At 38.9% G+C, this 27,718-nt stretch overlaps 1 protein-coding gene across 1 annotated transcript in view; it reads left to right on the plus strand.

Moving 5' to 3' along the window:
- STARD9 (StAR related lipid transfer domain containing 9) overlaps nt 1–27,718 on the plus strand; it is a 118,249-nt gene that overhangs the window by 80,052 nt on the left and 10,479 nt on the right. Inside the window, exons 20-24 of the mRNA XM_075501626.1 lie at nt 492–595; nt 2,808–2,855; nt 10,007–10,197; nt 14,583–15,066; nt 15,954–27,194. Of these exons, the coding sequence (XP_075357741.1) occupies nt 492–595; nt 2,808–2,855; nt 10,007–10,197; nt 14,583–15,066; nt 15,954–27,194 (12,068 nt within the window). The remainder of the gene's footprint in view (nt 1–491; nt 596–2,807; nt 2,856–10,006; nt 10,198–14,582; nt 15,067–15,953; nt 27,195–27,718) is intronic.

The raw sequence follows: 27,718 nt of genomic DNA on the forward strand, positions 1-27,718 counted from the left end.
GTTTCAAAAAAATTAGATAATTCTTAAAATGACTGGCATATATAACTAAAAAAACCTAACTTAAAGAATGTAAATTTTCTGGTTTAGGACATAACCATATTACCAACTGATATTGGCGAGAATCTACCTTTTAAAATGGATTTTCATATAGTAACATTTTATACTTTCCGCTCAACTGTCCTTTTGTACTCACTTCTGTAGTTGAGATAAGAGGCTTAACTTCCATTTGTTTTCATTCTTAATTTCTTGATTAATGAAACATGTAGTACATTGAAACAGAGCTGCAAGAAGAGGTATACTCAGTAACAAATACTTAGCAATTTTTCAAATTATCGAAGACTAAGCAGAAGTGTAAGTGAGATTATAAACTCACATGGGAGGTATTTTGCAGCATTGCACATAGTAGTTAGCAACAGCAGTATTAATGATAACTTGGAAGTTCCTGGGTTGCTGTGATATTTTTTCTTCCTGTTCTCATGTGTGTTTTGTAGATTAATGAAACCCCATCCATTCTGAGTTGTGGAGCTTTGGACTGGCTCAACTTGGATGGAAGTTGCACCCATTCTCCTCACTATATCCTTTCTTCTCTTGACAAGTAAGTTTAAAATAAACAAACAATTTCTCATGTGGGATGATGTCTGAAACCAGGACTTGGTTCAGACAAAACTGAGTTGTATATAGACTAGGTCCCATCATGTTTTCAAGTGATCAAAGTGTCCAAGAAAATGCATTGGCCAACTGGCTAATATACAATGTTATGATATCCAAGCAACAAACCTGAAAAATTATTTATTGATGCACAATGAATGTTGGTGCACAACCAAGAAAATGCCTCAGATGAGACTGTCAGACAGCCTTAATTCAGTTCACTTGCACATCTGCATTATACCTGTTTTAATTTACAAGCTAATCTATTATTTTTACAATATTCTTACTTCTGTGCACAGGATGGACTTTTCTAGATATGATTTAGCCAAGGTAATTATTACCAATTCAGTTTCCCTGCTAATTTGTTGTGGAAATCAGAAGGCTTCTTTGTTCATAAATTCCCTTTAGTTCAAGTCCTCATTGAGCCTTTCATCTCAGAAAGCCATTGCGATTTTATCTTTTTTTTAAAACTGAGCAGTAAATAAGGCATAGACTGCTTCCGAAATGTTGAAGAGCTGCTTATACTCACAGTGTCTAGTGGATGCTTTTCATGGCAGAGCCTTTCTGAAAGGGAAAGGATTGGTGTGATAAAGACAGTGATTAATATGTATCAGGAAAATGAATTAAGATGTCTCCTGTGTTTCAGTTCATAACATTGAAAACAGAGTATCACAGAACTAAATGTAATTGGGTTCTTTCTCTTTTTTTAATTCCTCTCAGCCTGGCACATTCAATTGACCTGTTAAAGGCAAGAAACAGCCATCTTCTCATTCGTATCTGTTGATAGTTCTGCTTCTTGCTAGAGTGTTTTTGGTGTGGTAACATACTGGGAATCTTTTATCTCTTTCTAGAGGAAGTATCTCATCTTGTTTTTATGAGCATAAAATGCTATCTCTGTTTTGAACATCTCTTCATACTTCTAGTCAAGTGGCTTGCTTTCCACCTTGGATAGTGTGTTTCTATGTGTTCTCTTATCTAATCTCTGCATTTGCTTTTCATTTGTTGCAGTGATACCATTCTATACAAAATGGTATTTCATTTTGTTCCTTTACTGAGGTACATTTTACACATCACTGCTGTTATTTTCTTTGTAAAAATTACAAAGAATTTAAAAATAAGGGTTTGTCTAATGACCTTCGAAAGTAGATACCAAGTTGCTCTTTACATGGCTATAAACATCAGGGGTGGAGCTTTTGTCACAGAAATTTGTTGATGGTCCTAGAAAAACCTGCAGAAATCCCGAAGCATTGTGAACAGTTTAGCCCAGAATTGCACTTGGTTTTCCCCTTTTTAACCTGACAAAACTGAAGAACACTTCTGATTGATTTTTCAGACCACATTCAGATAGCAGATTTGTTTGTGTTGATCAATTTTTTAATCACTTGGGCAGGACTATACATATTACATTGCTTAACATTACCCTCATACTTACCTAGAATGTTTCAAATGGTTACTTCAGTGAAAATTAAAAGCATTATGGCATTGCATTTGCTTGATTTTTATGAATATCCATCTCTTACGGGAATAAGCTATAAACTATGTCTAATATTAGTTGCCTTTCACCTTATATAATCCAGTGGTCTTTTTTTCCTCTTGAATAGTTTTTTGGCAAAGGTAAACTGAATTGATCCACTCAGCCTTCCTTTACAGTAACCAGTAAGCCTGTGTTTCTGTCCAGACAAGTGGTTTTGCTTACAGAGGGGGTTATGATTGAGACATCTAGCCTAAGATCTATAATATGAGAATAAAACGAGATATATGTGGTCTCTCAAATGTCCAGCTTTTGTGAAGAAAAGTCAATGTCAAGTACTAAAAGCTGTGTCTGAGGTATTTTGTGTTTCTGTGGACTACAGGGAGTGCTTATTTGCTCATCAGTAAAAAGAACACCTAGTGCAGGGTCTTTTCTCTGTCAGAAAGAGGTGCTTAGAGGAAAATATAAGGAAAGGGCAAGCTATGTGTGTGTGTGTGTCTCTCTCTCCCCCTTTCTCCCCCCTCTCACTTGAATAGTTCTTGATGCTCTCCCAGCTGCTACCAATCTGCATCTTAGAGTCTTCCTCTACTGAAAATTACAGTAACATCTCTGTGTATAATAGGCGTCAGTGAAGTTTTTTTGCCTTCTTTTTGAACAACTTTATGATTTCATATTTTTATTTTTACAGTCAAAAATGTAGAAGCTGTAAAGAAAACACATGTTCTCCTGAACTAAGGTAAGAATATTAATGTGTCTAAATCATGCTGAATTTTTTGGCCCCTCTAGCTTTGTCTTTCTCCTGTCCTTCTGGATTTCCTCCAGAAGAGATGCAAACTAGGCTTCAAGCTTTAATTTGATTTTATCGTATTGAAACAAGAACCTGTACATGCAGCTGAGTTATAGGCAAGTCTCTGCAACCATGTTCTTTCTTCATACTCAATCTTGTGCAAATGGTTTGCACTTTTGTTGCATGTGTAACCTGTATTTTAAAGCCATGATTAGAGTGGGGTTTATACTGAAGCTGCCACCACTTTACACTATATAAGAACCCTAAAATATATTAAAATTGATGTCAGTAGTAGGTCCTGTGAATACTCATTAGTATATTGAAAATTCCTTGGACAAATTGGGTTCTCTTCTGGTGAGAAGAAAATGACTTTATGGAAGAGTCCAAAAAAGAAGTTCTAGCATAGAACATGGTTCATTCATGCAAAGAACACAACACCTGCACATAAAAATCATTCAGAAACTGCTGGGCTTCCATGGGTTTAAGTACTCTTTAATCAGGAACTGATGGTTCTTCTGGATTTTTTTATTTCAGAGCGTATGAACATATACATTATAGTAATGATTACTTACAGTCTTATCTCTCCTGCTGTCAATATGATGACGTTTTTCTCATCTGCTTTTCATGGGTTACTGGTTCAATCTCTAATTGTATGTTAAAATATTTTGAGAAATAAGAGAGAAAACAAATTTCTACCATTGCACCCAAATATTAAAACTTTAGGCATGAAACTTTCCTTGAAAGAGGGTGTGATTTGAAAGAGGGTGTGATTCATTGTACTCTTACTTGGCTGCTTGCTTATACACCCTACTCAGAAGAGCCCCAGCACTTCAAACTTCTGATGTTTGTTGTCAGCCAGCAAACACAGAGAAGGCTTGTGACTGGCATCAGTCATCATATGACAGCATCACCACAAATAAGTAGATAATGAAGTTCTTGCTCCTGTCATTACCTTAATACCATACTGCATATAAATATAAACCTGATTTTGTTCTCTTGCTGGTTTGAAAAAACCCAGTTGTTCCATTAGAGTCCAGTGGTATAGCAGTACACTGAATTAATTTTAGCTGCTTGGAATATGTTTAAGCTCTCTTTCCTTGAAAATACCAACATTGTTAAACCAGAAAAAAAAAAAATCTTATAGTAATGTGTGAAATTCTACTGAACTGGAAAGGAAACAGTGCCCGTAGATACAGCATCTGATGCTGGAGAACACAACACAATTACTATTCTAATGTGGTATAGTTAACATGTCCAACTAATATTTGTAAAAATAGTACTCCAAATTCTTACTAACAGCTTTCATTTGAGAATTTCAAAGTGCTCTACAAATACAAGTTAAAGAAATCTTTTGCATCTCTTAAAAGATCCCTCAAATACTTAATTTCACAGAGAATTGCACTGTGTCAATTACAGCAACTCTGCAATTTAACAGCAGAATCACGTATAGTGGGTTAGCAGGGGAACTAACTGATTCTATATATAACTGAAATCATAAGGGGAAAGCCTGTGATAGATTGTAGTTCCAGCTGAACTGGAATTTAGCAAGGCAGCAGTGACCTTTACTGGAGTGTGTGGCTGTGTCTTGTGCCTGTGACTCCTTGCCAAAAAGAGGTCTGTTTTAGAAGTGTATTTAAAGGGTTGCCTTAAATAAGTCATTGCCTTACTGTTGTTGTGGGGGCTGAGGCAAAGAAAAAAATGAGGTTTTGCATGGAAAGGCTAAAAAAAATCCCAACAAAAAAAAATGCACAGGTGTGCTTTTTCTGTAAGAAAACCAGCTAATCAGAAATCTAAATGATACCTGATGGTAACTTCCATGAAGGGGATTACTCTGTGTGTACATTTCCAAAGGTCCCTTATTTCTAAAGGTTTCTGACTCTGCTGGCCATTTTGCCCCTCACTCCCCAACTTTTGCTTTGAATTGCGTGAGTGGCATTGCTTCAGGAGGCTGGAGGAGGTGATAATACAAGGTCTTCATATCTCCTTCATCCGTCTTCCCTTTGCTTTAGGGAGGAGAAGGGAGAAGTTTGAGCCTCTGTGCTAGGCAGAAGCAGATGTACAATCCTATGCAGCTGCGTGGCGCCTGCTGCTGTGTGATGCTCTGAGGCCCTGCGGGAAGGGCCCTGGATTGGACATGGGTGGAGGGGGAGGATGGGGCGGGGGTGGATGTATATCAGTGGATAGGCTTGTAACCCTGACTTGTGATTGCTCTTAGTGCTGGGATTTGCAAGGGTGCAAAATGCCTTGCCAACATCTTTTCTTCTGCTTTATTATTAACTCTTTTTCCCCTGGAAAAAATAATTTGTAAAAGAAAAATAGGACTTGAACACTAGGCAGACAGAAGGATGTGCACGCTAACTTGACTGATGTTTTCCTTGGGAAAATTGGCAAATTTCAGCTTTTAGCAACAGTGGTTATTTTCACTTGAGTTTCTCTATTTGAGCCTTAAGATTTTGTTGCAGAAGGAATTCAGCCTCACCACAGAGCTGTTGCTGCCATAGTTACTGAAAGCTGCATTATGCTGTAGCAGCCGCCAGCCTCTGCATCAGCAGTAGAAGTGTTTGGGGAAGAGGGGAGGAGAATTGCACAATAGGATCCCGGAGAGCTGACGACAAAACAGGCTGGAAAAAATGTGGATTTACGGATGGTTCATTTAGCATGCGTCATGCAAACTTTGTGGAGAGAAAAATGAGATGGAAAACCAATCCAGCAGCATTGGTATAATATGAAAATTTTCTCAGTAATTTGTGATTATCTTTAGTTTAAGGTTGGTGTCTTTCTGTTGTTGTAATTTTACTTGCTGTTTTTAAAGGTTTACTTGGAGGAGGGGTAACTGTTGACATTTCTTGCTGCATTTGGTACATCTAGAAATCTGCATGCTGTTACGAAATTGTACGTCTTGATACCTACAGAAATGAAGCTGTCTTATGTTTGTCCTGAGGTTATATTATTTCCTGCTAGAACTATACCAAGTGTAGATTGCTTATGTGGGAAGACAGGAATACAAGCAATAGCAGAAATTGGTCTGTGCTTGATTCCTGTATCTCATAGTATTCTTGTATTTCAAGTCTAAATTTAACAGTACCTCTGATTTAAGGTGTTTTAGATGAAAGAAATGAGTGATCTCATCTACCTATTACAGAATATGGCTAAATTCTTATGTTAACTGGATTGATACTTGTTTTTAGTTTAGTCATTCAAACATGTATTACACAAATAGATTGTTCTTTAAATTGTCTATGAGGTAATTTAGCTATGAAGTGTGTGTGAATCTGTTCTTTCCTTTCTGGGCCATTGTCACCTCATTTTTTAGTTTAGTTTGTCATGTTATTTCCACAAACTGGCAAGAGTGTGTTGAAGTGACATAGCATGTTCGAAGGTAGAAAAGGAGCATTCTTACTTCATGTTCTTGGTTTCAGCAGTTTCTGTGAGAGACAGATCTGTATCCCAAACCAGCCAGTCATTTTGGTCTCACAGTCAGTAGTCTGACAGCCAGAGGAAAAACATCTTCTGGCATACCTGTATTATGTAAGTGGCTCTGCATGAATTTTCATTATCTTTTGTACCGTTTGAGAAAACCATCTTTAAGAAGCAACTTCATGAAAAGGTGTTTAATGTTCAATCTCTGTATTCAGAGCTGTCTTTACTGCCCCGCTTGGTTTTTGTTTTGTACTATTAAAAATTAGGAGGTGAATCAAAGAGGCACTGAAATAGCAGCAGAACTGCAATTCGTATATATACCTTCAGCAACAGTATTTTATTACAGAAATGTTAACCTTAGAGAGAGAGAATTGTACCGACTACCTACATCACCAGAACAAAAGCAGTAATAGTACTGTAATGGTTGCTGTGCTGTGTTTGTTTTTCCAAGCTTTAAAGTGAAGTATGGGTATGCGTCCATACTCTGCCTTTTTGGGGTGTAGTCCTAGTATGGAGCTCTGATTAATAACATCAGTTTGGCCTGCATCATGTTCTGCTCTGTGTGCAAACACACATGCCTGTTGGAAAGGATCTTACAGTTTCATGTTAGTTCAGCAAAAAGCCATTACCACACACATGAGGGAATACGCTAGTGCTGCTGAGAACAGCAAACAACACGCTTCCATATACATCGCTTGCATTGCTTATTCTCTGATACCTTATAATATAGGAGGGGGGTGGGGGGTGGGGGTGGTTTCAGCATTGTTGGAAAGTATGGGAAGAGCTTGTGACCCTCTCCCAGCTGTAAACAGATGTTACCTAACCACCTCTGCGAGTATTGTGAGGTCTTTGGATTGAAATGGAACACTGAGTTGTTTCACATACTTAAATGGTCTGGGTTTCAGTTTGTAAACAGTTTGAACTCTGATAGGTCGATTTTATGGAAAGGATGGCTGAGAGCTAAAAGTCATGGTTAGGAAGCATATGAGACATTTTGTAAGAGGAATTTTATTTTATCTAGTTTTAGTAAACAGTCGCAGAACAAGAATTCTTTGTCTACTGCTTTAATATCATGCTCCGCTTTTCAGCCTTATTGGCAATGATTTACTCAGTTTCCTCAATCTCATACAGAATGGTGCTAATAATAATAAATTAATAGAAATGAGCTCTTCTGATACTTTCTGATATTTGATAATGTTAATGGATCCTCATCTCTCCTCTTGGATGAATGTACTTTGCTTCTTTCACCTGTGTCTCAGACTAAGTCACTTGCCCAAGGTCATGCAATTTTCCAGTAACAAATTTAGACTCACATTTTTCAACTTTCATACCACCATAGGAATCAGAGCTTTTATATGTCTGTTAGCAAAACAGGTTAAAGACTACACCATCATAAGAGTATGCGCAGAGACTTAACATTTACAATTGCTATTAAGGTTTATTAGTTTTAACATACCAGTGAGAAGAGGCTTCAGCTGACATCAAGGCTCTGTTAGGTTTAGTGCACAGACATCCAGAGGCAGTCCTCGCCCTGAAGATCTTGCAGCCTAAGTACATGAAAGCACAGAGGTGATATAACTGCTCCAAAATCAGAGAGGTGTTGTCTCAGATCAGTACTTTAACCTCCAGATTATATGGCTGCTCCATTACATTTCCCTTGGAAAATACGGAAGATAACCTGGAAGCTGCATTCAGGGAAAGCCGACCTCAGAGTTATCATTAAAACCATGGGAGCTTTTCCTAAATGAGAGCCTTCAGATTTAATACTATGTTCGAAAAGTGATTCTTCTTTAGTTAACCAGTCTAGCTTTAACCTCTGAATTTGTCCCCCAGAGGCTGGTGGCATTAGAAATACCTGAACAGCTGGAGATTTGTCATGGCCATACAAGCATTTCAGTGCTGCAGTGAAGTGTCAATTCAAACCTACTTCAGCTGAATGAGAAATGAGGCATCCCACTCCTGTTTCCTGGGGATCAATTAAAGTTTATCCAAGAGGAAAAAAATTACAAATCACAGATTGTTGGCATCTTTGTAGTCAAGCCAAGGACAAATAGATCTTGGAGCTGCCTATTCGTATAATTTGTTCCTGTGGGTCCCAAACAGACACGAACCATTTAGCAGATGACAGTAGTAGCAAAGTTTGTACTCTGACTGTTTGCACCATGCCAGACAATTGAACAGAAGATGTTCCTTTTCAGTTATTTTCACCAGCATTACATTTACATAAACATTAAAACCAAACTGAATTCTGTTTTCCTCAGGTGAGCGAAAGAGAGTCACAGTAATATTGTAAATTATTGAGAATCTTAAGACTTTTATGTAGTGAGGCTTTCCCACTGCTTCTTAAGAAAGTGAAATGTATGTTCCATGTAAAGGTACTCCAGAAGATTGTAGACTTTGGCTACTTAATTGTTTCATCTGTTTTGTCTGCTAATCTAGCACACAGAATCAAAGTTGTTGCTGTAGAAGTGGTTGCTTTGAACACATGCTTACAGTTCTAAATAGAGATGTCAAATGAATTGCTATGTAGTAAAGGTCAAATGCTCTTTTCATACAGGTGACCTTGTATTGGTGATGATTTTTCAAACAACATGATGTTTACAAAGCATTCCCTTTGAAATTACATTTTTTTTCTTTTGACCTTCGGGGACTCTTTAGAGTTTTGATACCTTTGGTCTCTTTAAAAGTATAATAAATACATCATTATAATAAATACAGCATTTACTTCATTGGTAAAATATATTCAAATTTTTTTTCAAGACTTAAAGATTTGATTTTCTGAGGTTACATATAATGTGGTATTTAGAAACAAAACAACAGGCAAATCATATATCACCTTTATATATAATATAACTTTAACACTAAGAATTTCTGATGATAATGTGTGGACAGGTAGAAAATATATTCCTTTCAGAGGATTAATGTATTTTGAATATTATAATGGCTCATGCCAAGAATAGATACTATTTTGATTGTTACTCTGTGTACCTGTGCACACGTAAAGTTTTGGCACACAGTCAGGAACCAAACATCTTGGAGGGGACTGTAAGGCAGTTTTTCACAGGTTAGTCACTTTTCTGATCACAATTCTGCTCCAAATATAGAAGCAGTAACCTAATATAGTTGTTGCATCCAGCAGAGAATTGGGTGATCAAGTTCTTTCCTTGGTACTGCCAGAGACTGTCAGTGTAATCTCAACTATGCTTGTAATCCTTTCTAGGTTGGAGATTTTTGATCTGAAAACAGAGAAGAATGTTTGTCATTTCTGTAAAGCACTTTGAAGTACTTAGGTGACAAATATCCTATACAGTGGTTATAAAATTTTATAACATATAAACAACCCTACTCCCCAATTTCATTTCTGGAAGATCTACAGCAAAATGAAAAATGACAATATTTTTAAAATTCTTTTTGCTATTATCTTTCTGGTGATGGAATTTTCTGCTTCACCACGAGAGCTTTCATGTTTGCTGGCATTTATGGTACTTACAGGATTGTAGCCTGCTTTGACATGCATATACACAGCTACTTTACTATCACGAGTTTTTGCCATATTGCACCCTTATTGAACAAAAGAATATCTTGAATGTTGTCTGTCTTTCTTTAGTAAGATGACTTGTTTTATTACAAATGTTTGGTATTAGTTTCTGGTTTAAATTCACTGTCAACATTTCTAACAGCAGAGAAATAGATGCTGTGCATGAAGAGTACAAGCAGAAACTGAGAGCCCAGGAAGCTTTCCACAGAAAACAAATTCAACGGCAGCAGCTCTATGTTGAGGATTTAAAGCAGCAGATCCTGAGAGGACAGATCAAAGCAGCGCAGGAACTAGAAAATGACCAAGCACTAATCAACCAGCAGATCCAAGAAAGTGGGTACCTGCCTCCTCCCCTCTCTCACTTCCCTTCCATTACCGCATTCTTTCACCCTCTTGATGTTTTTGTCCTAGTTATGTTTTATGTTGTGGGTGGAACTTTTATTATGGCTTATTACTAGTTTTCTCTTATAATTGCCTATCCCTTGAGAACAGTTATTAAGCTTTGATTAACAGGACTAAAGGGCCTCCTTTGCAGTGCACCAGCAGCACCGTTTAATTAGCTCTGCAGGTCACTGCTGGGAGAGACAGCACCAGCATGCTACTCCCCCTGTGGCACTGAGCCTCTTATCTCCCAAGCTGCTCCCCGGCCTGCCTCCCTGAAGCTTTGCTCTGCTCATACCTGTAGTGCAACTCTGCCATGTTGCAATGTAGACCGAGTCTGCTATTGTGTTTTAAGTTTTTCTTGTGATATACCTGTGCTTCATCCAATGAGTTTTTCTGGGAGATTGAAATTGAGATGACTGTGGTAGTTCCTACCATAAGCTTTTAGGGCTCTAACAACAGGGTGCGAAAGGAACTAAGCAGCACTTCCAAGACAGCTACATGTGTCGGTTGAGGTGCTCTCTTTACGCATTTCATTGATGATGTCACCTGTAACAATATAGACCATTTTCACGTGCTTTTAATGAATTTCACTCGTTAGGAAAAATAGGGACATGGTATAAGACCATGGCTCAAACTGAATTTTCTGTGGTTGCTATGTGAGTTTTAAACAATGAAAACAAAGAAAACACATCTGAGAAGTAGGTGGGACACTGAAGTTCAGAGCTAAAATCCCAACCCCAGTAAAGGGAAAGAGAGTTTTACTGGCTTTTATACAGTCAATATTTCCACACACCCCCGCCCTTTTATGGTATGAAGAAAAATGTATGAAGATATTCTGTGGTAGAAACTGAAGTGTGACAAATTAAGATTAAAAACAAGATGCGGGTTTTATTTACCCTAAAGATGATTAATTAATGGTATTGCATTCCCCACTGCTGAATTTGTTTTAAACCAAAACTGGATTAAAAAAAGAGAGGCATGCTTTGGTTCAAATTGGAGTTATTTCTGGGAAGTTCTAAAGTGTTATGCAAGAGTACTAAAGGCTAGATCAGCGATCAGATTTTGAATGCCAAATAGCTATGTCAGAAGGTGGAGCCGCAGCATATTTGGAGAGGTATTTTTTAGTGTCAGTGGCTCCTGGCCCCCAGAGGTGCTGCTTTGCATGCAGGCAGACATATTCAGCAAGATGTCTTGGTGGGGTTGGGCTGCCCTTTAATAAGTTTATAGACTGATTTGGGAACATTTTAAACCTTGAGATGTTTTGACCACTGAAATTGGGTGGTTATAGTGTTCTCTAGTTTGTCTTCTAACAAATGATTTGATTGAGGTTTCTTGATAAGCAAAGTATGCCTATTACAAAGGCACCGTTCCCACTTGGCAAAACCTGCTATTGGTTCCTGGAAGAAGAAAACTTCTGTGAATTTTTGGAAGCTTCTCAGACCCAAACTTATGCAGTCTGCTATCTTTTAATTGTGCCAGCCACAGTGAAGAGATTAAAAGGAAATTGTGATGATGGGATGTAGCAGAAATGGACTTAAGATATGTAGATAGTACAGAGAACCAGGAGTGTTCCCCCAAAATATCTTTATTTCATGGCTCTGTAGACTTGTTCTCTGCGTCCATCTAGTTCTGCTGTTTTCGCTGTGTTGACACAAAGCTTAGCCAGGCAGGTAGTTCTGCCAGCCAAATACAGTTCTTCACTTGGCAACCCACCAAAGTTCTCCACCTCTTCTGCACCCTCTGTATCTCAGCTCCTGACAGAGGCAAGTTTGTGAGCAGAGATTAATTAGCATCTTAGAGCTTGCAGCTCTGTTGCAGGGAAACTCTTATCTGCCAAATATTCTGCTTGCTAGAAACATGCTAAAGAGGACAGATCTGGAAATAAAGAGTTGAGAAGAAAGCTTTGTATGTGAAAGTTAAAAATGTTATTAAGAAAAATTAACTAAAACGATGACTAAAATGCTTCCCTGTTATCTGTAGAGTAACCATAGAGTTAGAGTTCCTACTTCTGTGAATGTGCTGCAGGCAGAGCTGCGAACATAAACAGGACAGGAGACTTGTTGTAGGGATCACTAATGAAGTATGTTTAACAAGATCAGTAGTCACCAAGCAAGTGATGCTGACAATGCCTATGCACTAGTGATTTCTTACATTAGGGAAACTTCACAGCCCAAAATTCCTCTCTTGCAGCTCAGCTGTGCAGAGCTGCGGGTAGCCCTTGTTCAACACATTAGACTTAAATACCTCTTAATTCCTAGCCCCCTCAATAAGCAACAAAAGGTTGCTTATTCGGTAAAGGACTTATTTGGAAGGTAAGCCCAGCCAAAAAAATGTTGCTGCTAGTAAGAAGTGCTTTGAAAAGCTTTGGTCCTTTGAGAAATGCTGTAGTTGTCAAAGAACCTTGCCTGTGATTTTTACATTGCTTTTTCAGCTAAGGATATTTTTTTGTTTGCTTTGTGCAGCTGAATATGTATATTTTTATAGCAGCATAAAAATGAACAAACTGCTTCATTAAGAGAGCATGTCCAAGCCATCAGACACAATCTGGTAGTGAGGATCTCAATAATCCCTTCTTTTGATTGTTATAGTTCATCATGGCTCAGATTGAAGCCAGTGCACTCTGAAAAACCTCTAAGCACATCCCCTGCATGGAATAAAGTAGTCTTGCATCCAGGGTTTAAAACAAATCAACCTGGTGTTCTGTGTTCTCTACTGCTTCCCCATTGACTGGAAAGATCAGGTTCTGAATACTTAGAGAAGACTATGTGTGTAAGCAGAGGTAACATATTTTATTATCAAATTAGGTTAATCGGTTTGTGAGCATATTTAGCATTTATGAAATATGGGGAACATTAACAAAAGCAGAGAAGCTAACTCTCTTTGTGGAGTAAAGTGGTGATTTTATGAAAAATATGCATTAACTGGTGGTATGAGCTTGTCTTTTTTTTAATTATGTTTGTCCTGATAGCTAAAGGTTGTGTTGGCTTCACCTGTGTCCTTGCCATGAGAGTATTTGATTTATTTCAAGTACATTACATGCTAAAGTGCTCAGGTACAAGATATGTGGGCTCCCATCAGGCTGTTTTGGCAAGTGCTTGTTGGAGCAGCCGTAGCTGCAATAGGTAGTAAATTTGTGGTCGTTGCTCTGCCTCAGCCAGGTGCCACACAGGGTTTGTGTTGCTTGGGAAGTTTCCACCTGATGGGTTTAGAGAGGCTGGCAGAACTGTCTGGCAGGTACCTATATCGTGGCTTCCTTGTAGCCTTGTCTTCAACCCACTTTGAAGGTTGCATGCCCATCCATAGGACTGGTAGCTGGCAGCTGCCCCCGCAAATGAGGCACATCCCAACTGGGGCGTAGAGAGGTCTAGCCTTCAGGCTTACTGAACTTGCTGCTGATAAGGGCAAGCAAAAAAATTGCCATTTCCTGTGCTAAACAAAGTTCCTTAGCATGACTCTGGGCTCCCTCATTTTCAGCATGCCTAGGTAAGTGAGAGAAAATAGTTTGCAGGTGGTTTTTATTCGTTCATTCAAGTTAAGGAGGAAGGATAGGAACAAAAGGCACAAAGAGAAATGTTTGTTTTAGAATAGTTGTAAAACACTCAAATGCTGTGATGAGAAGTCACTAACATTTTAAGATTGCACAGGTGCTTATTTTATCACTCAAAACATAGGAGTTTATTAGCCAAAGGCTCATTAGCGTGTGCATGAAATTCCATTTGCTGCATTAACACAGAGGCTCTGTTTAGCTCTGTACAACTTCATCTTCTAGTTCCCTTGTTAACTTTGCTGTCAGTGCACATACATAGTAACACATACAAAGTTTAATATGTGACTTCAGAATAATTAAAGCAGAAGTAGTAGCATATTTCACAGTAAAAAGCTAATGAAGTCATACTTCACTACTGTGAATATATAGCCTATGTCTGAAAAGTGCACAGAATTGCACTCGGGCCTTTTAATGCTTCTACTGTATTTTAACAACAAAATTGAGGTGATATTGGAGTGTAATCTTTGAGAAATTGAAAGGTGTTCTACTTTTTGCTTACAAACAAGGTCTTACCCACCAGTCTCCTTAGCTGTATCAGCCAAGCGCCTGCTTATATCTTGCAGTTGTTACCCAAGTCCTTATCCCAACAGAGAGGCTTTCAGTTGTCAATAAAGTGCAGCAATGATACATTTTTCTCTAAATGGTTTGTGTCAAGACTCTGCTCTACATGCATAGAAATTCTGTTCTCAAATGAGCTCTCAGGCTGATTAAATTAAGAAACAAGATAGTAACAAACAATGTTTTTCCTATGATTTTTACTTTCGTTCAATCATTGTTTTGTTTACAGACCAGCAGTGGCTTATAAATGAGAATAAACGACTGGCTGCCCTTCAGCAACAGCAGAGGGAGTTTGCAGTGCAAACAGAGTCTACGCTGTATGCAGAGGCTGAGGTGCAGAGTACCATTGGGCTGGAAATCTGCCCTTCCCTGCTACAGCAGAACAAGAAGAGACTGGTGCAGCTGGAGCTCTTGCGAAGATACTCCTTAAAAAAGGCAGAAAGAAACATAAGACGGAAAAAGGTCAAATTCCAGCTGGAAAGGATAGTCAAGAAGCAGAAGTTATTGGAAGCCAAGCAAAACCTTGAGCAGCTGGAAGCTAGCTGCTGGCTCAATGAAGAGTGTGTGAAACAATCCCAAATCCTAAATGAAAATACAGCTGTATGGCCCTCTTTGGATCACCAATTGCAAAAGAGAAGGAAGTCATTGGGTTCGAGTTCCTTGCAGCACAGGCAGCATTCGTTCTGTAACTCACATCTGCCCCAGGTACCCAGGTAAGTTAACATCTGTCAATTCCTCTGTGCTTTCAAAAGTAATTTAAATTCAAGGTATTTTCAGTAGCCAACTATAATCCAGAATGCCTTTCAATGTATTGAAATAATCCCAAAACTTGTAATATCAGTCAATTTACTATATTTGTATGTCACACTGGAGTGTTTGTCCTTTTTCCTCGGATCTGTACAGAGCATTACCTGCTTAGCTCTTTGACATGGTCTTTCTCAGTTTTTTACATTCGTCTCTCAAGCCTTTCTGCACTTTTTACCTCTTTGTGAATGCTTTCCAGAAATGGCTTAACTCTTGTTCTTACCTTGTTCAAACTGTTGGTAAATACTAATTTCTGCATCATTTTCTCTTGATTAGGGTCAAACTCTTACTTCAGAATATTCGTATCACTGGGGTGAATCTAGATTGGACTTTTAAGTCGGTCAGCCTTTCTCAAGCTAAATAAACATCTCTACGCAATGCTAAAAAGTTGGGGTGCTAGGGTGTCTATCACAGCATGGTCCTGGAGGCAGGAAATAGCTAAACTCTGCTAAGTGTATTTCTGTGACTTAGAACTATCCTTTATTTTTAACTAATGTTTGCAGCTACTTGAGCCTACAGAGGCTAAATACCAAGCTATACTACATAGCATCGAGCTATTTCTTAGTGTTGCAGAACATACTTCAGGATATCTAGGGGACTGTATGGTTACAGACAGAATTTTGATATTTTTTTTTTTTTTTTTTTTAATTCTCTGCTAGAATTTGCTTTTGAAAGGCATTAAGATTGTTGCTTCATATATTGTTAGTCTTAACTACAAGACATTACTAATGTGGAAGCGTTGTTAAGTACATTATTCAAGTAAGGACTGGGCTTTATTTCTTCTTTATTTCCACAGCTGTTTGTTGAAGAGGGAGACTGTCTCAAAATTATCTACCTCACCAAATATTGATCAATGCTGTGAAGGCAGTACAACAGGGAGGTTGTCATCTGTAGAATATCGTTACAGAAGAGGTAAAGACGTTTCTGGGAGTGATGACCTTACTGACGAAAAAGGGATCTCCTTTTCAATCCAGAGGCAGCTAACTGCAAACCAAAAAACACCTGCCTTTGGAAATAAAAAAGGAGCAGAAAAAGACTCTAATGATTCAGCTATCATGGCTTATATCAATAAAAATGATCAAAAAATTGAAAAGATGGATGACAACCCAGGGCAAGCTGGATCTCAAAACCAGACCTCTAAAGGCTCCTCTCCTGATCTTTTTAAGGAGAAAGACGAGCCTGAAACCTTTATTACAGGGACGAGAATGACAAAAGCAAAGGTGCTAGGAGATTTAAGTCAGCCTGCAGGTAGCAATCTAGAACAAAATAGAGCTCAGGTATCCAGTAAAAAGACTAGAATGGATATCAATGGAAAAGGCCACGGGTCTTCTCCAGAAAACTTTCCTAAAGGAATGAAGAAAACAGTGTATGGAAACCCACCATCAGCACACCTAAACCAAACAGCCAAGAACTGGAAGAGAGAGCTGAACTCAGCCTTGCCAAGTCATGAGAAATCATCAGTGGAACAGCAAGAATTTCTGATGGTGGCAACATCAGTGGGAAATCTCACTAAGATGAACACACAGGCACCACTCTCTTATGTTGAAAAAAAGTGGCACAGTGCTGAGATGTTAAGTGCTGGAGTGTCCAAAACAGCCACAGATGTGCTGGGGAACTGGCAAGAGGATGATGAAAATGAGATTTCTGATACTGACAGTTCCTATTCTGTAGATTCTCTCTCCTGTGCTTATGCAAAAGCTTTCACAGAGAAACTGAAACAAGACGATTTTGACAGAAATAAATACCTTGCCAACCCAGAAGATTCTGAGAGCGATGACAGTCAAATGTCACAAGACTCTCTGGTAGAAAAGGAAAATAAAGCCAAAAAGCAAAATAAAAGCCCATTTCACAAGTCAAAGGCCCACCATGAGCCAGCTAAGCTTTACAAAAGCAGAACTGATCACCATATTTCATCTTCGGTGACCTCATGCTCATCTCGTAGGAAACTGGGAAAGCCTGAAAGAAGCTTTTCTCTGGACAGCTTAGCTGATGGAGAAGAGATGCCAGCAGAAGATCCAGTAGAAGAATCCAAATCTGATTCATCTGATGAAGTGCCAGCAGAGATTTTTTGGAAGTTACAAACTCCTAGATCACCAACTATACAGACTGAGGAAGACCATGAGTCCAAGACCTGTGACAGAGATACAGAAGGGACAAATTATGATCTGAAGCTGAGCAGTTCCTTTTATTTGGACACTAAATCACAGCCTGCTTCCAGTAATGCTTGCAAGCCGCTGCTGAAGGGGACAAAAGTCTCCTTTGTAGAACAAGAAAGGTCTCTTGATAGGAGACTGTATTATGCAAGTGAGAATCCTTTGCTTACTACTGATGCTTGGTCTTCCTGTGACTCAAAGTCTGACATCAGCAGCCCCAGAATAACAGCACCTTCTTCCCATGAAAATTTGGAATTTCAAGAAGCTCATCTGTGCTCTTTGAGCAAACCAGAGCTTTGGCTGAAGAAAGATGATCTAAAGCAGTCAGCTGCTGAAGTTTCTTTTGTTTCTGGCTCTAAGCAGATACACAGCATTACTCATTTATCACATCGTATAAATGAAATAAACACAGTTTTCTCCTCTGACACATCAGAAGTACCTCTACCTGAAACAACAACAACTGCAAGCAGAGTTTCTGAGAGCAGATCATTAAATAAGATTCTTAAGGGATGGACAAACTCTAATGAAAATTCTTCCTTGGAATCTCAAGATATAATGTCCTCATTTGTTAGCTCAGTAGGACCAAGCTCCTCTTTTGTTCCTGTTTCAGCAAAGCACGATTATTATGAACATTCAAGGTCAAGTCATCCTGAACAAGAACAACTGAATGAATTATCTACTTATAGGTCTACCACAAAATTCAGCTGTTTGGAAAGCGCCTCTACCACAGACTGCTTGTCACTGGTATCTAGGAAAGAGGACGATTCTCTCCCCACAACTCATCCAGAGCTGCCAAAAGATCACAATCTGAAAAAAACACCTTTTATTTCTGTGTTGCCTATGCACATTTTGGAGCAGAGCAATGGCTGTGTAGATGCAGATTTAGAAGATGATTTCTTCAGAACTTTTGAAAAAGATGACCTCGATGATGACTACAATAACTTGATGACAAAATCACGTATGACAGATTCAGGCAGCGGAAGTGCATCTATCAGTGCACCTGCTGCTGAATCTTCTACAGAACTTGCTTATAATATGACCTCAACACAGACATCTGCAGTAAAACAAGTCCAATTTGGAAACCATGGGCAGCTTTTTCCAAGAAGGGAAATACCAACATGTTCTGATGAAGGTTTCTTTCTCAGTGACTTAACAAATAAGAACTGCTCTCTGCTAAGCAGTTACGAGCTTCAGACATTGGCTGGACAAGGAGCAGAATCAGCTGTTACAGCAGGTCTCCTCAGATCTGGGGAGAGTAATTTGGAAACAATGCAAGAAACGGATTATGAACAAATATCTGCAGAAGAAATAACAACAGAGACAGATTTTTCCTCACAGAAGACAACATATCGATGTAATCCTTTAGTTGTTGCTCACAGTGCAAGTTACGACCAATCTGCAATGCCAATAGAGATGTCTCAAAAAGAGATTATCTGTATGGAAACAAGCACAGATAGCTTGGCAGAGATTGCACCAGAGGTGCCTTCATTCAGAGACAATGAAGAATACGAACCAAAGGATAAAGACTTGCCTTCACTGAATCATTATGAATTCGAAAGCAAACCTGTTTCAAAAAATTATTCCCATGAATGTGCTCTAGCAGACAGTCGGGCAAGTTGCTTATCCCAACAAATTTCAGAAAATTCTACATTATGCATTGATAATATAAGAGAAGAAAGCAGTGAAAGCAAAGAACACAATGTCTTGAATTCTCAGGCTGGAGTTCAGAAAGAATTTTCATCCCAATATGAAAACTTATTGGTAAATGAAGTAAGTTATCTCATAGTGAATGTAAATGGCAAAGACACTGAGTCCTTCCCTGCTGCTATTTCTGAGAGTACAAATGATTTTCTCCCAGAATCCAATTCAAGCATATTTCACAAAGCTTCAACAAAAGCTAATCCTTTTCAAAGTGCATCTGAGACTGAAAATTATGATAAACTATTGGAGCACATCACAACAGTGAAAGGAGATTGCAATGCTACATCTAATCTTACTGTGGAAGTCAGTGCCACAGAAAGTTGTTCTGATGTACATTCTGGCTGCCTTTGCACAACATGCTCTTCAACAGGGCAGAAAAACAGTACACGTACGACAGCCGACACTTCTGTGGAATTTGATGCAACCATTCTCTTGGAAACAGAAACACAGAACAAATCTTTACTTGAATCAAGAGAAGAGAAAGAAGCCTTTTTTGAAAGTGATTGCCCAGAGGATATCTTGCTTGTTGAAGTTGATGTAAACTCAGAGTCAGGAAGAGTATTTGAATACAACACAAGTACATCAGCTACTGTTTCTCAAGAGGAGAGTCCATATATAAATAAAGAATCCAAGTTTTTAAGAAACCCAGAAACCAATCCAGAAGAAGCTGTGGTTCCTTATCAGAATACAAAAGCAAACACTGATGAAGAAATAACAAAATTAATCAATAGTGCAATCAACTTAGAAAAAAATGCATTGGAAATTAAATCCAGACAGATTGAAAATTTACCTGACTACCCAGTAGCCAAAGTCCAAAGTGTAACTGAAGACAGGAGTGGAGAGGATTTTAAAGGCAGTAGTCTGTCTCAGAATCCAAAGAAACCTCTTGATATTGTAGCTTGTGAAGTTCAGTGTGAGTTTTATACAAACCTGTGCCTGACACATGAAGAGGCAGAGCAAGATGAACTGCAGGTAGCCAGCACTGGGGTAGAACACACTCAGGAATCAAAAGCACTCATGCATTCTGGCAGCCAACTTGAAACAAGCAGCTTTTGCCAAAAAGAAAAAAGCAAGAAAATAGAAATAGGTATTTATTCACCAGAGTTTTCTGTTGCTCCCAAAACCACTCCTTCAGCTGTGTGTTCCCACACAACAGAAATTACTCAGAATACTTCAGACTTCCTTGATGCTTGTGAGGGGCTTTTACAGATGAACAGAACAGTAGAAAATGTGTTTAATACAGAGGAAGTAGCTGCAACAGTACTAATCACAAGGAGTCAAGGAAATATTTTAGCAAAACCTGAAAATGAAGGGCAAGTAAATTCTAGCAATTTAATTGAACATTGTGTACCAAATTGTTTGCCCCAGGAAGACAAGGTTAATGAATGTGAAGTGACTGGGACTGAAGAACAAATTTTCATGACAAACACTGAGGGGCCGATTATTACGAGGCAAGAAGTCATACGCACAGATGAAAATGTTTTATTTACCGAAGAGTCTCCAGCTCTACGTCAGATGTATTGTGACAGAGATGACAAAGAGGAAATTTTAAATCAATTTAAGATCCCTGAAAGATACCTGACAGCTTCAGGACTGGAACAGAATGTACTGTTAGAAGATGATGCAAGATACCACGATCCTACTGAAATGAGTGAAGATGGTGGCTCAGTGGACTCTGTTACAGATACAAGAAATGCAGTCATGAAAGATATCGATGCATGTGAATATTCAGTTGATGATAGTACTGGTATTGACCAATATAGAATTGAACAAGAATTTAAAAGTCTCCATATTAAAGAGGACAGCCATACGTATATGAGTTGCTCTATGCAACATCCTGAGCATGGCACTTCAGAAAACTTGAATGTAAGTATCGTTAGAAAAAGGCCTGATGTTTGTGAATTGGATCCAGTAGGCTCCAGAGTTGAGGAGGAGAATGTGCATTTGATGAATCTAGTACAAATGGCCAAAACAGACAAAGAAAAGCAGATGTTTGTAGAAAACACAGAGGAGGTAGAACTGATCTTTTTACAAAACCCGAATGAACTATTCCCTGAAAACAAAGACAGCTTCCAAATGACAGATGATGACAGCAGATTAAATGAAATCTTAAGAGAAAGCCAGTGGGTGTCTACCAGCTTTTCTAGAAATAATGAAGATACCAGCAAGCAACAAAACCCACCAGCAACACTGAAGTCTACTGAAAAAAACCAAGGTTCACTTAAAGAATCCCTATGCCAGTCTGTAAATCACCTTTTATATCTTGGAGTAAGTGATGACTCCCATCTTGTTCAAGATGTTCCCACTGCATTGAAAGGACATACAAAACCATCTAACAGCAGTGTTGGAACCGGAGCTGTTCTGCCTTACTATGAAACGTTAATGGAGAGTGAGGTCTGTGTTGGTACGCCTGTTACAGTCAACAAAATGGGAGAAGACAAATATCTTTCTGATAAAATGCAAAGTAAGAATGTAGCTTTTCTGCAAACCAGGACCACACAGGACAGGCAGGAGGAAGAATCCTTTGTATTTAACAACGCACCTGATCATGCCTTATCTGGGCAACCTGTCAATGAGAACAGCTCTTCTGCTCCCTACAGTGCGGGCGGTCCTGAGTCTGAAACTGTTGTACTTCAGCAAGGGGCCAAAGGAAACTCATTTTCCTTGGAAAAATTAGATTCTTCTGAAGATATAATTCAGGATGTTAACAACGCTCATGAAGAAGACATTGTGGATTTAATGGTTACGAAACTATCAAAAGACTGCCTTAATTCCATGGAAGATACAGCTCAAGGGGAAAAGGGTACCATTGTGCCTGATTCACTGCTCTTGGATAATTCAAACCTGCTTTCTTCTTCAGAGGAAGAAGTGATGGAAGATATAGGGGGGGAAAAAATGCATTCTTTATTAGAAATCTCTTTGCAAAAAATGTTTCACAATATTAATACAACTCAGAAAGTACTTCACTCAGGGAGTTTATCACAGCATGATGAGAAGGAGAAATTTTTAAGCACCAGCTATACTACAACAAACAGGAAAAATGAAAATGCAAAGTTTCCTGCTGTAGCTGGATATCAGCGTGAGCCCAGAGAAAATCAGGGACACGGGACTTCTGAAGAGTGCTGCGTAGACCAACCGGCCAGCACTGTTTCTGAGAACGCTTCAACCCTTTCAGAAGGCCTGAACAAGTCTCCATGGGAAAATCCACGTTATAGTAAAGAGTTTCTAAATTATAATAGGAACTCAGGCACTTCTGAACATTCTCCTGGTCTCCTGAATCATCCAGCATCATCTGCAGATGTTTTGATTGCCAGCAACAGAGACAAAGGTAAAAATGATGCTGTTCTCTCTGAAGAAACAAAATACTTTGAAAGGGAATCAACCGATTTAAGTGTATCTGTAACTTTTCCTGATGTTTCTCAAAAAGAAGATGAAAGGAAAAATAATTCTGGAGTTGCAGAGGCCACATATGCTCAGAATAATAAACTCCCTGAAAAAGTTGTAGGAATAGATCAAAAGGAGAAAATAATTCAAGGTTCTTTCCAGAATTTCAATGACATAAAAGAAAATAAAATTCATGAGTACTCAGAACACTACAGTAACACTTCCAGTGTGACTGTACCAGAATCGGATTCACTTACTTTTCAGAGCCGAGGACAGACTGGCAGTAAAGAATCAAAGTCTCTTCCATGCTACTTTGCAGAAGATACTCCAACTGATACACCATTTCAAAGCTCCAAGAACTTCAGTGCTTTTGACACTTCTTGTTTACTTGATGATTCAAAAGCTCTAATATTTAGTCAGCTTGAGGACTCACTTCAAGACACTTTTTTGACTGAGCATGTGTCCTCCAGTTCTGCAGATGTTTGCTCTGTAAAAGAAGATTTTCCCCAAGCATTTGCAAGTGTCAATCAACCATCCTTAACACCATTTTCAGTATCTTCTTTAACTGCAGATATAGGCCATGGTGAACCTGGCACATATGATATTTCACATATTGAAACAAGTATATTGAAACATTCTCCATTTGCTGTTTTGCAAATACAAGACACTCAGTCTGATAAGGCTGTGGTATTCGATGAGCCGATACGTGCTTCAGGAAGTATTTTACTTTCTCTTGCAAAAGAAAACAGGCATTGTCCTGTATCAGACACAGACTCTACTTCATATAAAAATTCTGCTGTAGATGGGGAACCGTATATAAATAGTGATGGAAGTAATTGTAACAGATTTGACAATGATATAAAAGTTGATCAGCACCACTGGGGTGAAGTTCCACCACAAGAAGCTTGCACAGAAACCTTAGAGAAAGTACTAAATGATAATTCTCTTTTATTACCATCATTACCTTTTTGGGATACTGGAAAGGCAATTCTTGTTAAAGAGGGACAAATGAGAAAAATACTTAACAGAAATGAGGAAGAACTGCATTCAAATACTGAGGCTGAACATTTTGCAGTAAAGACAGAGCAGAGAAAAACATTAAGTAGAGAACCTGTTGAAAAGCAAACTCCTGTATCCTCAAATTCTGCAAATGAATTCATAGGCTCAGAAGTTACAGTGTTGGAAAATCTGTATCCAGCAGATGTTGATGTGGATCCTGAACACACCCGCAATTCATTTAGTCCAACATATCCCACATACAGCAGAAGCACTGATTCCAGACGACTGTATCATACTGTCGTGGGTTTTGAAAACGAACTTGCAGATCTGCAAGATAATTGTCAGTATGTGCCTACAGGTGAACAGATAGAACAGGTGCCAGATAGAACAAATACAGATGGTAGAATAGAGATTTTACTTTGCAAAAATAATACAGGTTCAAGCATTGATAGCCCTGATGATGATGCTGATGCAGACAGTTGTTCGACAATGGCAGATGCTATAATGAGGAATAAGACTCTGAAATCAGAAAGACTGAAGTTTTCTGTAATGAATAATGAAAGTACCTCGGTAAAGTTTTTACCAGAAAACCATAATGTGCCTCCTCAAGAATCCAAATTGGTGCAATTCAGGAGCAAAAGATCGTATTCTACTCCACGGAATACAAAGAGCTGTAAACAAAGTGAACAGAGACCTTATTTACAAAGTCACAGACTATCAGCCCCAGCTATTACTGTCTTCTCTGATACAGAATGTGCTTTGGAAGATTCATCTAAGGCAGATCTTTTGTTATATTCTGCATCTAAATCACTACAAGATTTAAATATGAGTGTAGAGCCTCCATCACCAACTGAAGATGATCTTCATGGAACTGAAAGATTTTCAAAGCAGGAATCAAAGAACTTTCTACAGGTTAAATCTAAACCCAGATTTCAGCAAAGAATGGCACAAACTAAGAAGCTTGCAAACTGTGATCCCAAAAATTTACAAAATTTTGCAGCAAGAACCCAAAGCAGCCAGTCTTTAAAAGACTGTACTACTCAATCTCCATCATCCTTACTGCACACAGCTCACAGTTCTGTGGGTGCAGAAGCAAATGTCCATTCAAAGAGTAGTTCTGTAGCTCAGTGTAGTGAAGGGAAAGTTGAAGAAGCTGGATACCAGCCAGAAACAGATTTATTTTTGCAAGACAATAAAGATACAATGCATTTTAGCTCAAGTGATATCAACCCATATATTCATCCATGGCAACAAGATGGATCGTGCAAGATTGGCTGGAAACAGTATGTTTTTGGAAGTGCAAGTGATGTCTCTTGCAATCAAATTCCTTTAAACCTGGAAAATCGTAAAGTTATGAGATGTTCCAGTGTAGACAATGGACTGAATTCTCAGAATTCTCCTTTTCATTCTCATCTCAGTTCGTATGCTACAGCAAAAATTTTATCAAGCACTTTAAGCAGCATTGAAGGTCTTCAAGGATGGGACAATGTCAGACAAGACTTTCAATCTGCATACTCAAGTGACAGTACCAAGCAGTATAGCAACATAACCAGTGAAACACTGGAAGCTAATCCGGAAAATAACACTGCTGAATTTGAGAATCCTTCTGCACAACCTGGTAACTCTTCAATGCAGGTTGATGAAATTGTACTATTATATCCTTCTGAGTCTGAAAGGTCTTCCAAAAAACTACCAGGGAGTACATGTGAGCAGGGAACACAAACAGCAACTACAGGAAGGTATAAAAGGCAGAGAAGACATCAGAGAAGCTATACAGATGTTTCTGCAAGAAAGCAGGAAACAAACAGAGATTTATTTCATCGACCTTCTTCTTGGACAAGCATGCAGAACCTGTCCATGCATCTGTCACAGCTTCTTCAGAACACTTCTGAGCTGTTGGGAAACCTCTCCCAACAGAGTATTATAGATAATGAGCAGAATACCAAAATCAACCAAAGAGGAACTGAAAAGGCCGTAAAGGCTACTAGATCAGATAGCTGCACTCAGACTACAGCAGATGTAGGCACTCAAACTGAGATTTTGGAAGAACTTCAAAGCAAATATGAAGAAAAACAAGTGGAGGCAAAAATGGAAAATGAATTGAGGACAGCTCAGTCAGTAGACATTGGTTGGAAAGGAATAGGTGCAGACGCAGTAGGTAAGATTCCCAAAAGGAAAGAGGAAACACTCTCTCTTGAAGAAAGAACAGAAGAACAAACACGGATGAGAAATCTGGGCAATCCTGACTTCCATGACAATCTTGACAGCATATTGGAAGACTCTTTTATGCGTCTGCCTCTCTTACCCAGAACCTCCACTCCTATCTTAGATTTTCAAAAAACAACACTAAATGCACAGCAGAATGTTGCTTTTGGTAGTACCAGAGTTTCATCTGTCACATCATCTTCACTTAGTTCAGGGCAAGATGGTTCTTCATGCACTGTAGTTAGCAGCCCTACTAATAGCACTTCTCAATCTCCAGCATCTTACGCTCAGGATAAAAGAAGTGCTGTTCCAGCAGAAAGAAAATTTTGTTACAAAAACACTCTGCTAGTTGATAGGGCCTCTTCCCCTATTCTTACTCTTAGCGCTAGTCCCAGCAGCCAGACTGCTTTTAGCAAGTCTGTCTGCCCTATTAAGGAACTTCTTGGATATTCCAGTGATGCTTCAAGTCCCCTTCACAACCAGAGAAAGCAGAGGGCAGGTCCACAGTCCAGCATGCAACCTCATGTGGACAATTTTTCACAGACAGAAACAGACAGTGAATCTAGTGCTTCTAGAGAACATAAGGGCATAAGAAAGAAATCCGGAAGTTTTTCAGATAAGAAAGCAACTAAAGAGCTTTTAGGACAGGGTGGTTCAAAAGACTTGGAACAACAGCACAGACTCACAGTTGACACCCACACTACCATTTGTGCAAATCGACTGTATCACTCTAGTAGTATGTTGGAGGTGTCGGGCCACAGGGAAGTTTTAACAGGTGATCTCGGAGACCACAGTCCACTGGCACGTTCGCTTCGTTGTATGTATGTCACAAGGGGAGGAAGAGGTTCTTCAGCTGGAATCGGACAAGAAAAATATGTTGGTAATTCTGATACTGCTTTGATTCATAACTACTCACCTCCAAATGCTGACTTACTTTTTAATAAAAAAATTAGTGCCACTTGTTCAAGTAAGACTAATGCTGGTGTGTCCTCAGAACCTCTGGTAGAAGCATCTTCTCTACAATTTCACGATTTCTTCTGGAAAAATGAAAACAGCTGCCCTCCCCCGCTCTCTGATGTGAGCGATGTGCAAACTTCGTTCCAAGACAACAATACAGATTCTGTCACTGAAAGTGAATGTGACACTGAAATTCCTCTCCACAAAAATACTACTTTTGCAAAGCCTTACAGGCCTCGGAGCTACAGTCTCCGTGACTTACCCATACACAATAAATTTAGCAACTGGTGTGGTGTGAAGGGCAGCCCTCCTCCTTCGTTACTCAGCTTGAGTGGCAGCGTGACCGATTTGCAAAGTCAGGCAGAAAAGAAACCTAGGAGCACACAAGCACCAGAAATGGAAGGGAAATCCCAGCTTTGCGAGAGCAGGAGCAGAGAGATCGAGAGACTTCAGAGAGAGCGTGCTCAGATCATGTCTGGCATTCACCTGGATCTGCATCAGCATCCCCTTACTGTGGAACTGACCGAAGCAAAGCTCAATTATGGCATCGGGGAAACGGATGCCCTGCTGAGGGTCCTTCAGAGCGGAACTGCAGATGACCTGGTGGCAATTCCAGTGAAGCAGCAACTTTATGAAAGGTAAGTTACTTAAAGTAGTGTTGTGTTAAGTATTTTGAACACACTTCATGTACACTTCATGCAGCATAAATAACATTTAGTAACGAGCACTTAATCACTTAGTCACACTGAGTGATCTGTATGTGAAGAGATAGAGTATGAAGCTTATTTTATATACAGTTAAGTAATGCATTTAAGACAAAATTTTGGGGTTAATTCAAGAAAATAGGGAAAAGCATAAGATTCAGTGTAATTCAAATCTAGCGTCACCCCACTCTTACAATTTCTAGCAGCTATGAGAGTGATCAAGGGAATATATTTCATTGATCTATTGCAATGTAAAAATAATCGATACATCCTATTTATGGGAATATCTCATTCATGCTTCTGTGAATAAATGCTGCTGTATACATATGCAGAAACACATTTAAAACAACCACAAATATACAAAATAAATTATGAAAAAATCAAGATCCTTGTGATTCTTGCGATTGGATTATAGAATGCAGTTTAGGAAGCTGTTGTAACTAAAAAAATTTAGGACT

Source organism: Mycteria americana, chromosome 5 (genome assembly GCF_035582795.1).
Source record: "Mycteria americana isolate JAX WOST 10 ecotype Jacksonville Zoo and Gardens chromosome 5, USCA_MyAme_1.0, whole genome shotgun sequence".
Lineage (NCBI taxonomy): Eukaryota > Metazoa > Chordata > Aves > Ciconiiformes > Ciconiidae > Mycteria > Mycteria americana.